Genomic DNA, 14,950 nt, shown 5'->3' with positions numbered 1-14,950 from the left:
CTCCCCACGTCAGACTTCCGTTTCACAATCTGGGTATATCTTCACCCAACTACTCTATAATCTTTTACAAACAACAACATCAGACTTTGTTGAGTAACTTACTTCGACACGACACCTAAGAAACTCACATCATGGGAGACGACGCCCCGCAAGATGCCCCGCAGCAGGAGTGGTGGGAGGCTTTCCCTGAGCCAAAGGCCGAATGCCCTCGAACCGACCCAGCCATTATCTCGAAGCTTATCGAGGTGAATGCGGCTCTTGGAAAGAACGCCACTAGGGACTTTCTCTTGGTCGACGTTCGAAGAACAGACTGGGAGGGCGGCACCATTTCTACATCTATCAACCTCCCCGCTCACACATTCTACCAAACCCGTCCTCAGGTCTATCAACTTGTCAAACAGGCAGGCGTAAAGAGAATTATCTTTTATTGTGGTAGGTGTTTTATTGCCAGCGAGGTATAACTGCAACCATTGACTAATTATGCTCCAGGGAGCTCTAATGGCAGAGGTCCACGATGCGCTAGGTGGATGCAGGACTACCTCGATGAGGTTGGTGAGACTGAGATCAAGGCCGAGATTCTGGTCGGAGGTATCAAGGGGTGGCAGAAGGCGTACGCTGGCCAGCTGATGGACTTTTACGACGAAAAGGCCTGGGAAAAAAAGGAGTAGGGAGAGCACAGTATTAACAGTTGAGGGCATCCTCTCTTGTTGTCTATTAAAGACATGTCCCAAGCAAAGTGTCCACAAGGACGGTGTCTCAATTTTCGACCTTAACGCCAATAATGATCACATAATTTCCATCTTCTCTTTCCGTACTTCCACTGCTTTCAGTAGGGGGATCATCGGTCGCCTCCTCCTCGTCGGTCGTCTCCGCCGATTCGTTCCAACGCTTCGAGCATCACCACTGAGTTACCGCGAATGACCTGTTGACATGTTAGCAATGTCTTCTTTCATATAAGGTAGTAGAAATGTGGAAGAACGTACAATCATGCCGATTCGAACCTTCTCGCCGTTGTCCTTCTCCTCCACCGCCTCGTCGAGAACAATGTTCAGGAAGACCTAGTCTTGTTAGCTATGTTTCAATAAAGTCGCAAAAGTGTTCCATACATCGTAACCGCGGAGGATGCCAATGACCTTTCGGCTGCCGTTCAACTGGACGAACAGTCTCTTGTCGAGGTACTGCAGAAAAGTTAGCAATGAATCTCAGGCAGCAGGTCGCAGGGCTTTAGGCTGGTCAGAAACTGGAGGAGAATCTGACAGCTATGCGACACAAAAAATATTGAGACTGACCTTCTTGAGCTCAGGTTGCGCGGGTGCCATCTTGAGCTGTCAATATAGAATAGCTTGGATACTGTTTCATGCGACGCGATCGCGGCCTGGAGCTACCGCCTTTCACAGCTGGATGGGAAATTCGACGTCACGTGGAGATAAGATCCCCAAAGTCAGAAATGCACGTCACTTTAATTAGGCGCGTATCGTCGCGAAACTCTACCTTTTTTTAATGCGCCAGTCATTAAAAAAAGACAATCGCATCATGAGTTTCTCTGCAAAACGAAAAGCCAAGGTCATCAAGGTCGCTGATGAGGATGATCCCAGTGAAAACGTCACAGCGTCCGGCGGCGACAACGTGACCAACGATGGTGAGTATTCCCAGATTTTGGACTTGCGACTCTTGCTGATGAGATCAAGGCTGACCCTTGCAAATATAGAACCTACCAAACCACTATTCGGCGCAAAATCTGGTCGAAAACCGTTTAGACAGTCAGGCTTGAGAAAGAGCTTCAATCCGGTGGACAGCGAGAGCCTCGGGGATGCACCAGCTACCAATGACGATGAGGACGACGGACCAGTGGTTGTTCGACCAGCTATCAGTCGATCAGGCTCATTAAAGGGAAAGAAGAAGCCGAAGTCTTCGCGGTTATCATTTGGTGGAGATGATAATACTGCAGGCGACGACGAGCCTACCGAGGTGTTCACCCCAAAGAAGCTACCTTTAGGTCGCGCATTAGAGAACAGCGCTATAAAACGAGGACTTGGAACGAAAGGACTTCCTATGAGGTCAATTGGTGATGATGACGACCGACCCAAATACAGCAAGGAATATCTCGACGAGCTCCAATCATCTACACCAAACACCCCGGCAAAAACCTCCACGTTACCTCCTGACGATAGCGATATGATGGACCTGGATGCCTCGGAGCTAGAGGGTGCACTTGTTGTTGAATCCTCAGAGCTGAGCCAACCACAGCCTACAGCCATTCTCTCCGAAGCTGAGATTCGCGAAAAGAAGGAACGACGACAGCGACTAGCCTTGGAGAAGGACTTCTTATCAGTCGAAGATGACGACGATCCATTCGCACGCAAAAAGAAGGATGATACACGTTTAATAGCAGAAGACGAGGATCTTGGAGAGGGTTTCGATAACTATGTTGAAGACGGAGGGCTTTCTCTAGGCAAACGTGCCGAAAAAGAAAGACGCAAACAAGATCGAAAGATGATGGAAGAGCTCATCACAGCTGCCGAAGGCCACACCTCTGATTCCTCATCCGACAGCGATGCAGAGCGACGAATCGCATACGAAACTGCACAGACACGCGCAGGCATGGACGGTCTAAAGAAACCCCGTAAAGATCCTGGACAAGATCTCCTACAAGCACCACCAAAGATATCACCTCTTCCTAGTTTGACGGAATGCTTAGCACGGCTACAGACTACATTGAAGGGGATGGAAGAGGAGATGAAGGGTAAACAGAACAGAGTGGAGAAGCTTAAGCAGGAACGTGAGGAGATTGTGAAAAGAGAAGGGGAGGTCCAGAGTTTGCTGGATGAGACAGGGAAAAAGTACCAAGAGGTCATGGCACAAGGGAAGGTGGTTGAAGGAAAGGCTGATGTCCCGGCGAATGCACCTGTGGAGATGGTAGGGGCGAGAGGGTTGGAAACATTGGGTACGCCGTCGAGAAAACCTGAAGAAGAGGAGACTTAATAGAAAGGAAGGGGATTTGCTATTTTTCCCTTGATGCAATCTGGCGAGAGCCTTCAGCACGAATACATAACTGTTTATACCAGATATTCTGGGACAAGTCACTTCAAGTTACCATACCAAACCAGATGAAACCTGGTTTCTGGGTCGTGATAGATGAACTTTCCAGTGACAAGACGATAATACAGTACTTACATACGTCGCTACATCTTGTTTCACTCCAAGTTTACTTAGCCATGATCCGGCTTCGCGCCACCGACATGTACCTTTGTTCATTGGTTTATTAAGACAGCTGGTCATACGGATTAGTTGATGTAAAGTGTATATAACCATTGATCCCAATACAGATTTCTCGCCTCCTCACACTACTACATGCCGCCTTCGTCTCGTCTCGTGATCGTGACCCAAAAGTCCGAAGCAGACATGAAGACCGAGGTCTGAGCCTTGATCGGTCTTTCAGGATTCAATATAGCAAAATTGTATCGTTTGATCAACTGTATATGTTTAGCAAAGCAAGTCAACTGTACGTCAATGGTCGACATACCTCAAAAACAGCCTTGTGGATTTCCATAAGTGCAATCGGCTTCCCCAAGCATGAATATTTGCCATGGCCAAAGTGTGTGTCAAATGCCGCTATCATCTCTCTCGATCTGTCCTGTCCAGCAAGCAGCCACCTTTCAGGACGAAAGACATCCGCATCCTCGCCCCAGACGAGCTTCGATCGTCCAACTGCGTAGAAGCCTTGGCCAACTTGAGTTCCGCCAGGGACGAAGAAACCGTTGATGGTATCGCCTTGTGGAGGTACTTGCTTGAAGCCAAGGCCGGCGACAGGAGGCCACATTCGCAGACCTTCGCGTACGACAGCTTGGAGATATGGCATCTTCTGTGTTTGCGTCCAGGAGATGGGTGTGTTGACAGAGGGAGAATGTTGGCGAATCTCAGTAATCAGAGATGTGTATGCTGCTGGGTTTGCAATAAGGGCGAGGACGATCATACGCAAGGCATGAGCTGTAGTGTTAGAGCCGGCAATACTGGGGTCTGTCAATACCATACTACTTTGGGACTCTTGTACACATACATAGAGATAAAAGCTTGTTGGATGAGCTCTTCCTTGTTCATGCCGCTGTTGATGTGAGCTTGCATCATATCCTTCGTCGTCGCAGCGCCATCAGCAAGCCTTTTGCGAACAAGCTGATTTGCAAATCTAGATCATCAATCAGTCCGAAATTCCTCTTTACGCTCAAACGCTTACCCCATCAGTCGTCCAAACCCGACCTGATCTTCTTCTCGAGGCAATAGTAAACTCAATGGCCATCGGTGAACAATCCTTCCTAGCCAAGGATACACAGATACAATATTCATGACGGGAAGAGAACTTTCGTTGATCTCGTTATACTGATAAAGATCCTCGTCTTGGGAAAGATATCCAAAGGGCTCTCCGAATGATACATCACCGATGACATCGAGAGCAAAGAATTGCGTTTTCTCGGCAAAGTCGAGGGGTGTCGATTTGCTGGTGGACGATAAATACTTGCGATCAATGAGTGACATAAAGTTGAGAAGCTGGCGGTCTATGCCAGCTTCGAAACCATATCCCTCGTTCTCTTTAATAGCATACTGCCGAGACTATCAGTACTTTATAGACCACCATGACTGAGCGAGTCACTTACGCCTGGTGCCATTTTTGCTCGCATGGCTTTATGCTTAACTTCATCTCTTTCAGAAACAACATTATCAACATTAGGAACTATTCGTCCGCTGGTGTAAAAGTCTCCCTTTGTGTAAGTGCTTCTAACGGCAGACAACCTCCGTAACACGACAGGATCTGTGGAGAGAAGCTCATTGGGACCTATACGGACAAGAGGACCTGTATTCAACTTGTAAGCTAAGGCAGTCATTCAATGGACCGAGAATTTCCTACCGAATTGATCTGAAGCATTCTTCAAATGTTCGTGATAGCGTCCGCTGAGTGCTCCGCGGAGCTGCCACCACGATGACCATCCTACTCCGTTAGGACCGGGAATATGGCGCAGGCGATTCCAGCGCTGCACGAGACGTATGGCATGAATAGCGAATAAGATGGCGAACACTTGGAGAAAGGTCTCCATTAACGACTGATCGGCTGACAACACCATGTTCAAAAGACAATTAAGTCCTGTTGTTCCCTGTAGTTGCAGAATGATAACTCACTCAACCCGCAGTGATGTGACTTCATCTTAATTGATCAAGTCGCAAAACAGCAAGGGCGTTGAATTTGGCCAAGATAGGCAGCTACAAGCCGAGAACTGGCTGGGGCGACGTAGGATTAGGATTAGATTCCCTATGATTTGGATGTCCAGATCTGTCCATTGCTCGAGAACTGTAAGCAGGGTTGTTGAAGCAAGGATAAGCTAGACGAGCTACACCCTGGCTCAATGCGGTAAGTCCAAGCCTTCCAAGGCCAGAATAAGACATGCTCGACGATGGTTCAGCAATTAAAGATCGTGATGGAACACAGTGAACGAATCGGAGGGCAGCCGAAAGAATCAGACGGGAACAGTTTGGGGCGTTCCACTTTTGCGGGATGCATTTCCCAATCGTTGTTGTTCTAGAAGCTGGGCTTTGCGGGTGGCTTTGGATTGTCTTTAGCAAAAGCCATGGCGTAGTAGTTTCGTATCAAGGTATTTCTTGTGCTTGTCAAATTATTGTTTTGTAAGATTTGCAGTATGTGGTGCAAGAAAGAGACTCTGAAAGATACAGTCTCATAGTTCATCATTCATAAGTCGTTTCTAAGATCGGTACAAGCCAAGATGCTTCTAAAGGCTACCCTGCGGCTTCATTCGTTCCACTCGAGATTCTGTACCAGCAAGGTTTTAAATATCCTTCTTCTTTCCTCCTCCGCCATAGAGAAGCCCACTGGTCACATCCCCACTGGCATACGCAAACCAATCTTTAGCCAAGTTCACGCGGCCATACCAAGGGCCTTCGTTGGTAACCTTAGGCATACGTTCAGCAGCTTTAACAAAGTAGTTACTCGTAGCGTTGACAGGCAACTTCTTCGGTTTAAGTCTGTCCTTGTCATCGAGCACGGGCATCACGCTTGTTGCTCCCTTCTTCTCCATCTCCTTGATGACGCTTGTCAACATCTTAGCCATGAGGACAGCACCAGGTGTCCAGGACGTAGTCACATAACCCATCACGAAACCCATGTTGGGAAGGGAATCGACCATGCAGCCACGCCAAGTGTAGTGTGAGCCGACCTCGATGGACTGGCCGTCTACTGATGGTACAATGCCTCCAAAGAGCTGGAAGTGCAGACCTGTTGCTGTGACGATGATATCGGTTTCGAGCTTGCGACCAGAATTGAGAAGGATGCCATCCTTTGTGACCGTTTGGATAGTATCTGTCACGATCTCGCAGTTGTCTCTATGCAACGCCTTGAAGAAGTCTCCTTCGGGACACATGCATAGTCTTTGTTCGAAAGGGTTGTAGCTGGGGTTGAAGTGGACGTTGACATCGACGTCTTTTGGCAATTCCTTTCGCATCTCTCCCATGAGAATCTTGCGGCCGAAATTGGGGAACTTCAAGAGCAACTGGGTGGCGAAAAGCTCCATCAACACATCCTTCCAGTATATGAGCCAGTATGCCCATGACCAAGGAAGAATTGTGCGTAGGAAGAAGTCAAGATTGGAGGTTGTAGGTCGAGAGATGACGAAAGATGGACTGCGCTGGAGCATAGTCACCATACTTGCCTTTTCGGCGAGTGATGGAACAACTGTAATTGCTGTGGCCCCCGATCCGATGACGACAACACGCTTGTCTGAGTAGTCAAGGTCTTCTGGCCACCATTGGGGATGAACTACCTGGCCTCCAAAATCCTCGATACCAGGAATTGTCGTCTGCAAGGCCTTGTCGTATGAATAGTAGCCCACACAGCTTATGACGAAGTTTGCGATCAGCGTCTTGCGCTGTCCATCAGCATCAACATCTAGCCTCCAATTCTGTTTGTCGGTCCGCCATTCACATGCCACCATCTTATGATTGAACCGAATCTTGTCTCTTATACCAGCAGCATCAACAGCCTCCTCAAGATACTCGACAATCTCTCCGGCCTGCGCCATCTTATGTTCGTGTTTCCAAGGATGCCATGGTAGACCGAATGAGGTCATGAAAGAGTCGGATCGGAAGCCTGGATATCGAAAGAAGCGCCATGTTCCGCCAATGGCTTCTCGAGCCTCGAGAATTGTGTACGAGCGCTTGGGAAGTTTCTCGTTGAGGACGTGGGCGGCATTGATACCGGAGAGACCAGCGCCCAAGATTATAATATCGTGATGTTCGATTGTGTCGCCCATTTCTGCGATGTGGAAGTTTGTTGAGAAGGTGAATTTACTTTGGGAAATTTCCCCTACAAGACAAGGTACAGTAACTCCCAGCCTACCGCTAGTCCCACCCACATTTTCCATGACGCCACTGAATCAAGTACTTCTTGACAAGGTATGTATATCCAATTGGAAGCAATAGAGAGCGAACCGACATCTCATAACACATGCGAGAATGCTGACTTGCAGTATATAGTCATCCCCAACAGAGTTTCTTTATTAAACACTTTGTTCATCCACATCTGGCTTCATCCTCTATCAAATGCTGTTTCGCTCTCAGATAGATTACGCAAAAAAAAAAACGAAAACTCACTCACAAGTATTACGCTACCAAGATTTATATCTTATATCAATATTAGTATCAAGTAACAAAGGATTCTGCAGATGCCAAGAAAACAGCAGAAATAAGGATCTTACACCGGCCCACTGAACGGTAGATCGCCCCTGGTACCTCAAAACCAAGCTTCTAATCCTGGCACACGATAATTGGCTGGAAATTAGCAATTATTCTTACCTTATATTATTTTTAGTTGGTTATGAATATTCATTTTGGTATAATTAGTATTGTAGAATTTGGGTCGGATTTCATAGATATTATTGTTAGAAAGACTATAAATGCTTGATAAATCAATACAGCCTCTTTTGTCCTCGGACTCAGAGCCAGAGGTGATTTCCTGGCACTAACACTAACACCCGGTGTTGATTTTCCTGTGCCTTCATATATCTCTAAAGATATACAAATCAAGGCGAGGAACTAGAGTACATTGATAAGTTTTTAGACTTGGTCTAGAGAGTGGTTCAAAGTAGTGCTTTATGGTATATACTCCCTACTCAGCTTACCCGAGGGTGTTGCAATGGCATGAAATAGACAGACTCATATCAGCGGTAGCAGTTCAATAATAATCATTATTTTATCTATTTCATGATCATAGCACTCATCTAAAAATCTTCCATGATATCATGATAGCTCCAAACACCCATAATGGCTCCAAGTACCCAAGCATATCCTTTTTCAAGTCGCCTTTGACGGTGTCCCCGTGACTCTGAACACTTATCTCTAATCCTTTCTACGCCAGTTGTTGGATACCATAGCATTATTTGTTTCAGGCTTGTTCGGACGACTGTTGTTAAATCGTCGGCGACCCTCTTCAATATCTTGTTGACGGCCCACGAGTTTCTGAGGAATCCTCTCGGACACTGATACCTTCAACTGTCCTCCTGCGATCTCCTTGCCGTTGAGAGCCTGTACTGCTGCGCTCGCCTCCTCTTTGGTTTCGAAATCAACGAAGCAATAGTGGTGGTTTCCAAACGACTTCTTGCTCTCGTGAGGTGTAATTCGCTTTCCAACCGCAGCTCTGAAATCCTAGTTAGCTCATGGCCCTTAAAGTCTGGAGTGTTTCACGTACGGCTTGAAGTCAGCAAAGATCTGGGCAAGTTCCTCTTGGTGTTGGGCTTGATCGATCATTTTGTCTAAGCCGCCAACATATAGTCTTCGTCCACCATGATCCCTCACCACGTCCTCGAAATGGTCGATAGCCCAGTAAGGTCCCCTTTTCTCGCCCTTTCCGTCGGTATGGTTGTTGTTCGTGCTAGATCTAGCGTTCCAGTCTCCCCATCGTCGAGAAGTCGATTCTTCGTTTCGGAATCCACGTTGCTCACGAGGCTTCTTAGGCTCGCAAGGTCCAACTTTCAAAGGTCGTCCGGATATGTATACCTTCGCGGGAAGAGTTGAAAGTGCTCTCTCGGCAGTTTCGCGGTCGTGGAAGTCAACGAAGCAATATCCGGGGTTTCGAGCACTGACGGGATCGATGGAAATGTGAATCTTGTCCAGAGTATCGAATCCATTTTGAGCTAGGGATTCTTCAACTTCGAAGGGCTTCGCCTCGTAAGGGAGGTTGCCTATCAAGAATCAAATGTTAGCCTGTGCCCAACAGTCAAGGCTGGGGAGGCCGTACCTAGATAGATGCGCCTACCGGCATTGATAGCTTCTTGTTCCATGACGATAGGATTGATGTTGGACAGGTCTTAATACCGTACTTGGAAGTACACAACGGAGAGCGGTAAGTAGATTGAAGCTCGGAATTTTTCAAAAGAACTCCCTTCAGCTTAGTAGGTCCTCCTTGTGGACCAATAAGAAAGTGTTTGCTAACACCCCGCGAAGACCCTGAATGAGGGGCGATGCATTGTGGGTAAGCAAGCGAGACGCGAGACAAGCATTAGTTTATTGGTTGATGATGAATCCAGTCTCTTGTGAAGCATCAGGGTCATGATGCCTTGAATGTGTAACTTTGATGAGGGAAACCCTATTTATCTTTGTTCCGAGCGGTGGGTTAAGTTGAGCGAACAGTTTGGAAGGTGCGCCTAGCAAACAAAAACAGATACTTGGATATATCTATTCTATACAATAGCATGGAATGACTCTGAAGAAAGCCTTGGTGTTGGTTGATTACTACTCCCTGGACGATGACAAGCTGACAATTAATGCCATGTGACCAGCAGCCAAATCAACAGTATTTTCAACTGGCTATCTGAAGTACCTTGAGTCATGAGAGTTCAAGATACTTCAGCGAGCCTATTGAGAACAATGTGAGCATCACCGCTAATCACAGGGTATCAGCCATCCGTTCTCGTGTCCCGGTGGTGACTCTCCTGTTGCTGGTATCGATGTTTCCCTCCCCTGTTATCGTTCCCCCAATCTGCGACTAACTCATCCTTGAAGTGCTGGACATGGTCTGTGAGCTTGCAGATGGGTATCGTGAAACTTCTCTCATGTGCTCTGGAGTTCCAAACGCCTTCATCTCTTTTGATCCCCATTTCCGCATGGCTACTTTGTGGTCACAGTTGGTACAGTAATGAGTTGTGTGAGATGCCCATTTGCCAGCATATGGAACAGCGGCACCGGCAATGGTTGTAAAACCTAGGACTGTTGCAGAAACACTGGTTGTTGTTAGAAGAGTGGATGGTAAACTTTCAAGAGGTACTTACTGTGTCATTCTTGAAGATGTTTTCTTTACTCGTGTTTCAGCTCGGCGTCTGCAGAAGGGGCAATCGACGAACTTTGGGTGATCTCCAAGTTCGTTAAGCGGTGTTACATATGTAATCACTTCGTTGCCGTTGTAAGATGGTGGTTGTTGGGCATACCCGCCGTTGTTGTGATACTGTGGAGGTCCTTGCTGAGAGTAACCACTACCTGGGCTATGAGGCGGTTGGCTGTAAGGCGGTTGCTGAGGCGCAAAAGAATCTGGACTGTAAGGATATTGAGATGTGGATTTTCGTGCTGGTAATGGAGGCGCGGGATCGTCCAGTGTTCCTATTGGGATAGGAGCTTCATGAAATCGTTTGTCTGTTTCCGAATCTACCGGTATGGGAGCGTCGTAGTATACGTTTTGTCCCACGTTTTGATCGGGGTGCACGACTTCTGGGAGGCCCTCATCATTGATCACACTGCGAATAACTCTATTCCATGTCAGAATCCATCAGGGCAAACTTTTGATTCGTACGTACGCTGAGTTCGGACGAGAATTTGGTGTAACGTCATGCACTGGCTTTTCGAGTAGAATCGAAGGGTTGGTATTTTGTATTGTCGCCATTATTGCTAGATTTGTAGCAGCAGGTGTAAGATAGCCAAGAAACCAGTTTAGAGTGGGGGATTAAGGGTCCTTTATTCACCTCAGGCTAAGAGCTAAGCTCTCAGCCGAAGGATCATCTGTAACACCAATCCTCACAGCCTTTAAGCAAGGGCCAGTGGCTGAGTCTCAGCCCAAGAATCAGCCAACGATTTGAAGGTCCGTGACGTCGAAGGATTTGGTCTGGGTTGTCCATCCTTCTTTGGGCTCACTACCGTTGCATAGAGACAGGGATCTGGCGATGGGCTGTAGGGGCAGATCGCACCTACGCCCCGCCAATTGGTCGCTGCAAGTGGCGGAATTCCGTCTCAATGCTTCATTCGCCTCGATAAGGCTGAACGGGGCGCTGTCTTCAGAATAGGGTGTTGAGGTTGGGTAGCTTGAGGATTGTAAGTTTCTTGTTGTTTGACAACATTCAGAGTTGCCCTCGAGGAACTGCTATTGGGTGGGGAAAGGTAGCAGCACTGAGGGTGTGAGACTGGTAACGCCTAGCGTCATGTTGGACTTATCGCAGGCAGATCCCAGCTGGTTTGAAGTGTTTCCTGAAGTGGGTTTCTGGTTGTATATTTCCGTTAAGATAAAAGTCTCCGATTAGTATCCGGTGTCGGTCTGATGGGCGTCAACTTTGGAAGGAACTTCACCTACAAGGGTACAAAGGTACTTGTAGTCCTTTACACCTGCCGGCTTACACCAACAGCACACATTGATCAGATAGGAAGTTGGTTTCGGCAGTTCAATCTAAGGAAATATACCTATACGAAAAAGGATCCGAAATTATAATGAAAGGAAACCGTTGTCCTTTGCCTTCTCAGGTGTAAATTGTAACCTTCCACTCTGAAGATTAGGTGCGATTGGGACAGAAGATGGATTGCCCAGCAAGCAGCAATACAAGCCCTTCAGAGTAGCATCAGCTCAAACATACAATCTCCTTTCTAGACAAAAATACTATCAAGATACTGTACATGAATGTGTCAAAAAGACCCAATTGACCTTGATTCGTCCGATTTGATAGTGACCTCGGCAGTCAATGTCTCCATCCATGACAGCTCCCCACTATTGCCCCTCCCTCAGATCATGAGCTTCTGGAGCTCAACAAGCTCCCCTCCAATTCTTCAACTTCCGGCATTACTTCATATAGCAAGCAATTGTTCAAAATGTCTTCTGAGCAGCTCGTCCTCTTCGATCTTCCAAGCCGTGAGCCTAACGGTGCTTGGTCTCTTAACCCATGGAAGAGTGAGTTACTCTAACTGCCCCTCCATGATATCACCACTCATCATGCAATAGCTCGATTCCTCTTGAACTTCAAGGGCATTGACTACAAGACTGAATGGGTATGTTAATTGTCCAATATGGAGGAGTGTTTTACTGATCAATCATCAGCTCGAGTACCCCGACATCAAGGCCACTCTTGAGCCTCAGTAGGTTATCCTCTCGCCCATCATGCACCCATGACTCACAAATTACAGCGTTCCTGCCAACCCAGCAACAGGAACATGGACTATCCCAACCGTCAAGTTCCCCGACGGAACTTACATCATGGACTCAGACAAGATCCTCGAGCGAATTGAGAAGGACTACCCCGAACCATCTGTCCACAAAGACTCGCCCGTTCTTCCCAAGCTGTTCGCCATCATGCCCAAGATCATGGGCGCTCTCCGACCCGTCTACTTCACCCACGTGCCTGGACGTATCCTGGACGAGAAGAGCCAGCCTTACTGGTACGAGACACGAGCCAAGATGGCTGGACAGCCTCTTGACGAGCTTTACCAGAAGGAGGGTGGCCAGTCAGCTTGGGATAATGCTAAGCCCCATGTACATGAGGTTGAGGCTCTCCTCAAGGAGAACTCCGAGGGTCCTTTCTTCCTAGGAAAGACTCCCAGCTATGCTGATTTCGTTTGGGGTGGTTTCCTCATCTTTATGCAGCGTAACCAGGTCATTGATGAGGTGTACAAGATCAGCGGTGACGCTCAGCTTCACAAGGACCTCCTTGAGGCTACTGCCCCTTGGCACAAGAGAAACGACCACTAAACGAGGGGCGGACTTGACACAAGAATAAACGTTAAGGACTCCCATAGAAACTGAAAATAATACAACGATAAAGAGATTCCATATACACCCCTTCGCCAACTTGTCCTTGCATGTCTGCTTCATCCAAGCAATATTCCCCCATCCTCATCATCCGTATCAGATCCCACGCTATTAACCATCGGCTTCAGACTGAGCCCCTTAGCAAAGCTCTCACCCAACTCATCGATATCAGGTAGATCGCGAGTGCCCCCATCAGTCCGAACATCAGTACTTGCATACAATACTGACGTAAGAGGGTGGGTGCTCGAATCGTGCCTCTTGCCTTTGGAGCTCTTCTCGACCAAGATTCTGAAAGCGTCCTCGCGGATCTTGGTCATCATAGAGTTAAGAATCGTTTGCCGTCTTGTTCTCCCGAAAGGCCCTTCGAGCTCTGGTATATCTGGGAAGCGCCAGTTGACGTAGAGATTGCCATGACTCGGCCTCGTTTTGATGTTACCATGTTGGCCTGTGGCGTCAAAGTAGTAGCGACAGAGCTGGCAGGCGCCTTTGCTGCTACCTATGTACCTCCAATCTTGAAAGAATATCACGTTTGACCGAGCCATTACCCATTCGAGAATCAGGATCTCTGCGTGCACGTACGGCTTGAAACTGGGTCTAGTGCACTGGTTCTTAACCCGATCATCCAAGTGCACCCATTCCAAGCTTCTAGCATGGTTAAGATATCTTTCTTTTGAAGCAGGATCGCTGCACATTCGGCCAATAATGGCCTCAGCACTCTCACTCTTCCGTCCTAGAGGGTTTGATTCCGGTTTGGTTGACTCAATAGGGACGACAACAAACTCTTGAAAGAGCTCTGGCCAAATCTTTTCCGAGTTGATGAAATGTTGTACAATCTTTTCGTAGCCTTTAAGGCGTGAGATGGTGTGTCGTAGCTCTGACCAGCACTCAAAGCTTCTGCCGTCTCTGAACCGGCCTGCCTTGGCATTGTTCTGTATGTAATTTGTGGCTCGTGGTGTCAAACAAGACCTTAGAGCTTGAAGAACATTGTTGAAAGATGGCAGATCTATTCAAAAGATTGTTAGCTAGAGTCGTGTTTGTGTTTAATTTGCAGTACTTACATAATTTCAGGCCATCGTCCGGTTCCTCGAAGGCGGTTTGTTCGATAGCACCACCCAAGGTCTCCAACCCCCTGCTAACTTCGTGATCTATACAGTTAGCATTGAACCTCGATATGAGTGGTTAATTCCATCATTACCTGTTTTGCCTGCTGCTTGCTGACAATATAGCAAACATTGGGCAATGTTCTTTCTCAGTGCTTCCAGGTAGCAGCGAATTCTGGGAGTGTTGAATCCCAGTATCATCTCGAAGATCTCATCCCGTTTAGGCTTCTGTAACTTACTCGGAAGTGAATTGAAATCCGACAATGTCCTTAATAAAGTAGTGAGAAAGTCTCTGGTGTCCTCCAAGTCACTGTCGAATACCTGATTACAGGCAAAGACGTACGTGAACTTCTCTTCCCCGTCAATAATCGCAACTGAAGTCACAGTTTTACCTCGCTTTACTTTGTCGCAAACACTTGCGAGACTGTGGAGGAATATGTGGTACTTTTGCTCTTCTGTAACGGGGTTGTTGAGGACTTCTACTTGCTTGAGAGCGCCCTGCTCATGGGTGATTTCGTTGAGAGCTTTGTATAGGATCACAGGTTCGTAGAGACGACGCTTCTGTTTCCCCCTGAGCGGTGCAAAGTTATCTGATGCACCTCTTTAGCAAATGCGACTTAATGTGAAGATGTTGACTTACTCGACGCCATCGTTATAGTCGCTATGAAATGAGGGAGCTAGAGAGCTGGATGGGAAGAAGTCTAGAGAGCAATTGACTTTGGCAGGTGCACCTGTAAGTCTTAAATAGATTCAATGTTGGCCCGACTTTTTACACATTTGCGATCAACTTGTAATTTCT

General features: G+C 47.4%; 9 protein-coding genes across 9 annotated transcripts; 3 read left to right on the top strand and 6 right to left on the bottom strand.

The window, feature by feature from the left end:
- Positions 1 to 131: 131 nt before the first annotated feature.
- Positions 132 to 668, top strand: B0J16DRAFT_313008 (Rhodanese-like domain-containing protein; the record flags this gene model as incomplete). Its single annotated transcript, XM_046125097.1, has 2 exons — positions 132 to 432; positions 490 to 668. 2 exons carry the CDS (start codon positions 132 to 134, stop codon positions 666 to 668), a joined length of 480 nt encoding a protein of 159 aa, XP_045988295.1.
- On the bottom strand, positions 411 to 1,358 carry B0J16DRAFT_326357 (uncharacterized protein). The gene is made up of 4 exons (XM_046125996.1): positions 1,290 to 1,358; positions 1,107 to 1,178; positions 984 to 1,058; positions 411 to 922 (listed from the first exon to the last, which is right to left on the bottom strand). Exons 1-4 carry the CDS (start codon positions 1,317 to 1,319, stop codon positions 839 to 841), a joined length of 261 nt encoding a protein of 86 aa, XP_045988294.1. The 5' UTR covers positions 1,320 to 1,358; the 3' UTR covers positions 411 to 838.
- B0J16DRAFT_326356 (nineteen complex-related protein 2-domain-containing protein) lies at positions 1,359 to 3,084 on the top strand. The gene is made up of 2 exons (XM_046125995.1): positions 1,359 to 1,639; positions 1,709 to 3,084. Exons 1-2 carry the CDS (start codon positions 1,501 to 1,503, stop codon positions 2,980 to 2,982), a joined length of 1,413 nt encoding a protein of 470 aa, XP_045988293.1. The 5' UTR covers positions 1,359 to 1,500; the 3' UTR covers positions 2,983 to 3,084.
- Positions 3,085 to 3,254: 170 nt separating this feature from the next.
- On the bottom strand, positions 3,255 to 5,369 carry B0J16DRAFT_408348 (cytochrome P450). The gene is made up of 6 exons (XM_046133026.1): positions 4,901 to 5,369; positions 4,650 to 4,846; positions 4,232 to 4,596; positions 4,058 to 4,183; positions 3,524 to 4,010; positions 3,255 to 3,473 (listed from the first exon to the last, which is right to left on the bottom strand). The coding sequence occupies exons 1-6, from the start codon at positions 5,112 to 5,114 to the stop codon at positions 3,348 to 3,350; spliced, it is 1,515 nt and encodes a 504-aa protein (XP_045988292.1). The 5' UTR covers positions 5,115 to 5,369; the 3' UTR covers positions 3,255 to 3,347.
- Positions 5,370 to 5,650: 281 nt separating this feature from the next.
- B0J16DRAFT_326353 (uncharacterized protein) lies at positions 5,651 to 7,333 on the bottom strand. Its single transcript, XM_046125994.1, has one exon. It carries the CDS (start codon positions 7,308 to 7,310, stop codon positions 5,832 to 5,834), a length of 1,479 nt encoding a protein of 492 aa, XP_045988291.1. The 5' UTR covers positions 7,311 to 7,333; the 3' UTR covers positions 5,651 to 5,831.
- A 1,061-nt stretch (positions 7,334 to 8,394) lies between these two features.
- Positions 8,395 to 9,335, bottom strand: B0J16DRAFT_313004 (uncharacterized protein; the record flags this gene model as incomplete). Its single annotated transcript, XM_046125096.1, has 3 exons — positions 8,395 to 8,692; positions 8,744 to 9,236; positions 9,311 to 9,335. The coding sequence occupies 3 exons, from the start codon at positions 9,333 to 9,335 to the stop codon at positions 8,395 to 8,397; spliced, it is 816 nt and encodes a 271-aa protein (XP_045988290.1).
- A 352-nt stretch (positions 9,336 to 9,687) lies between these two features.
- B0J16DRAFT_3809 (uncharacterized protein) lies at positions 9,688 to 10,957 on the bottom strand. Its single transcript, XM_046131113.1, has 3 exons — positions 10,842 to 10,957; positions 10,323 to 10,791; positions 9,688 to 10,274 (listed from the first exon to the last, which is right to left on the bottom strand). The coding sequence occupies exons 1-3, from the start codon at positions 10,873 to 10,875 to the stop codon at positions 10,040 to 10,042; spliced, it is 738 nt and encodes a 245-aa protein (XP_045988289.1). The 5' UTR covers positions 10,876 to 10,957; the 3' UTR covers positions 9,688 to 10,039.
- Positions 10,958 to 12,029: 1,072 nt separating this feature from the next.
- B0J16DRAFT_365951 (putative glutathione S-transferase) lies at positions 12,030 to 13,078 on the top strand. Its single transcript, XM_046130065.1, has 4 exons — positions 12,030 to 12,196; positions 12,248 to 12,294; positions 12,344 to 12,381; positions 12,430 to 13,078. The coding sequence occupies exons 1-4, from the start codon at positions 12,118 to 12,120 to the stop codon at positions 12,989 to 12,991; spliced, it is 726 nt and encodes a 241-aa protein (XP_045988288.1). The 5' UTR covers positions 12,030 to 12,117; the 3' UTR covers positions 12,992 to 13,078.
- On the bottom strand, positions 13,079 to 14,801 carry B0J16DRAFT_359346 (uncharacterized protein; the record flags this gene model as incomplete). The annotated part of the gene is made up of 4 exons (XM_046129649.1): positions 13,079 to 14,054; positions 14,110 to 14,196; positions 14,247 to 14,741; positions 14,792 to 14,801. 4 exons carry the CDS (start codon positions 14,799 to 14,801, stop codon positions 13,111 to 13,113), a joined length of 1,536 nt encoding a protein of 511 aa, XP_045988287.1. The 3' UTR covers positions 13,079 to 13,110.
- Between the last annotated feature and the right edge of the window lie 149 nt (positions 14,802 to 14,950).

The sequence above is a fragment of the Fusarium flagelliforme genome, assembly GCF_020744385.1.
Source record: "Fusarium flagelliforme strain FIESC 12 MPI-CAGE-AA-0113 chromosome Unknown B0J16scaffold_1, whole genome shotgun sequence".
Taxonomy (NCBI): Eukaryota; Fungi; Ascomycota; class Sordariomycetes; order Hypocreales; family Nectriaceae; genus Fusarium; species Fusarium flagelliforme.
Note: the sequence above shows the minus strand (reverse complement) of the source record. Positions and strands in the feature narration are given on the sequence as shown.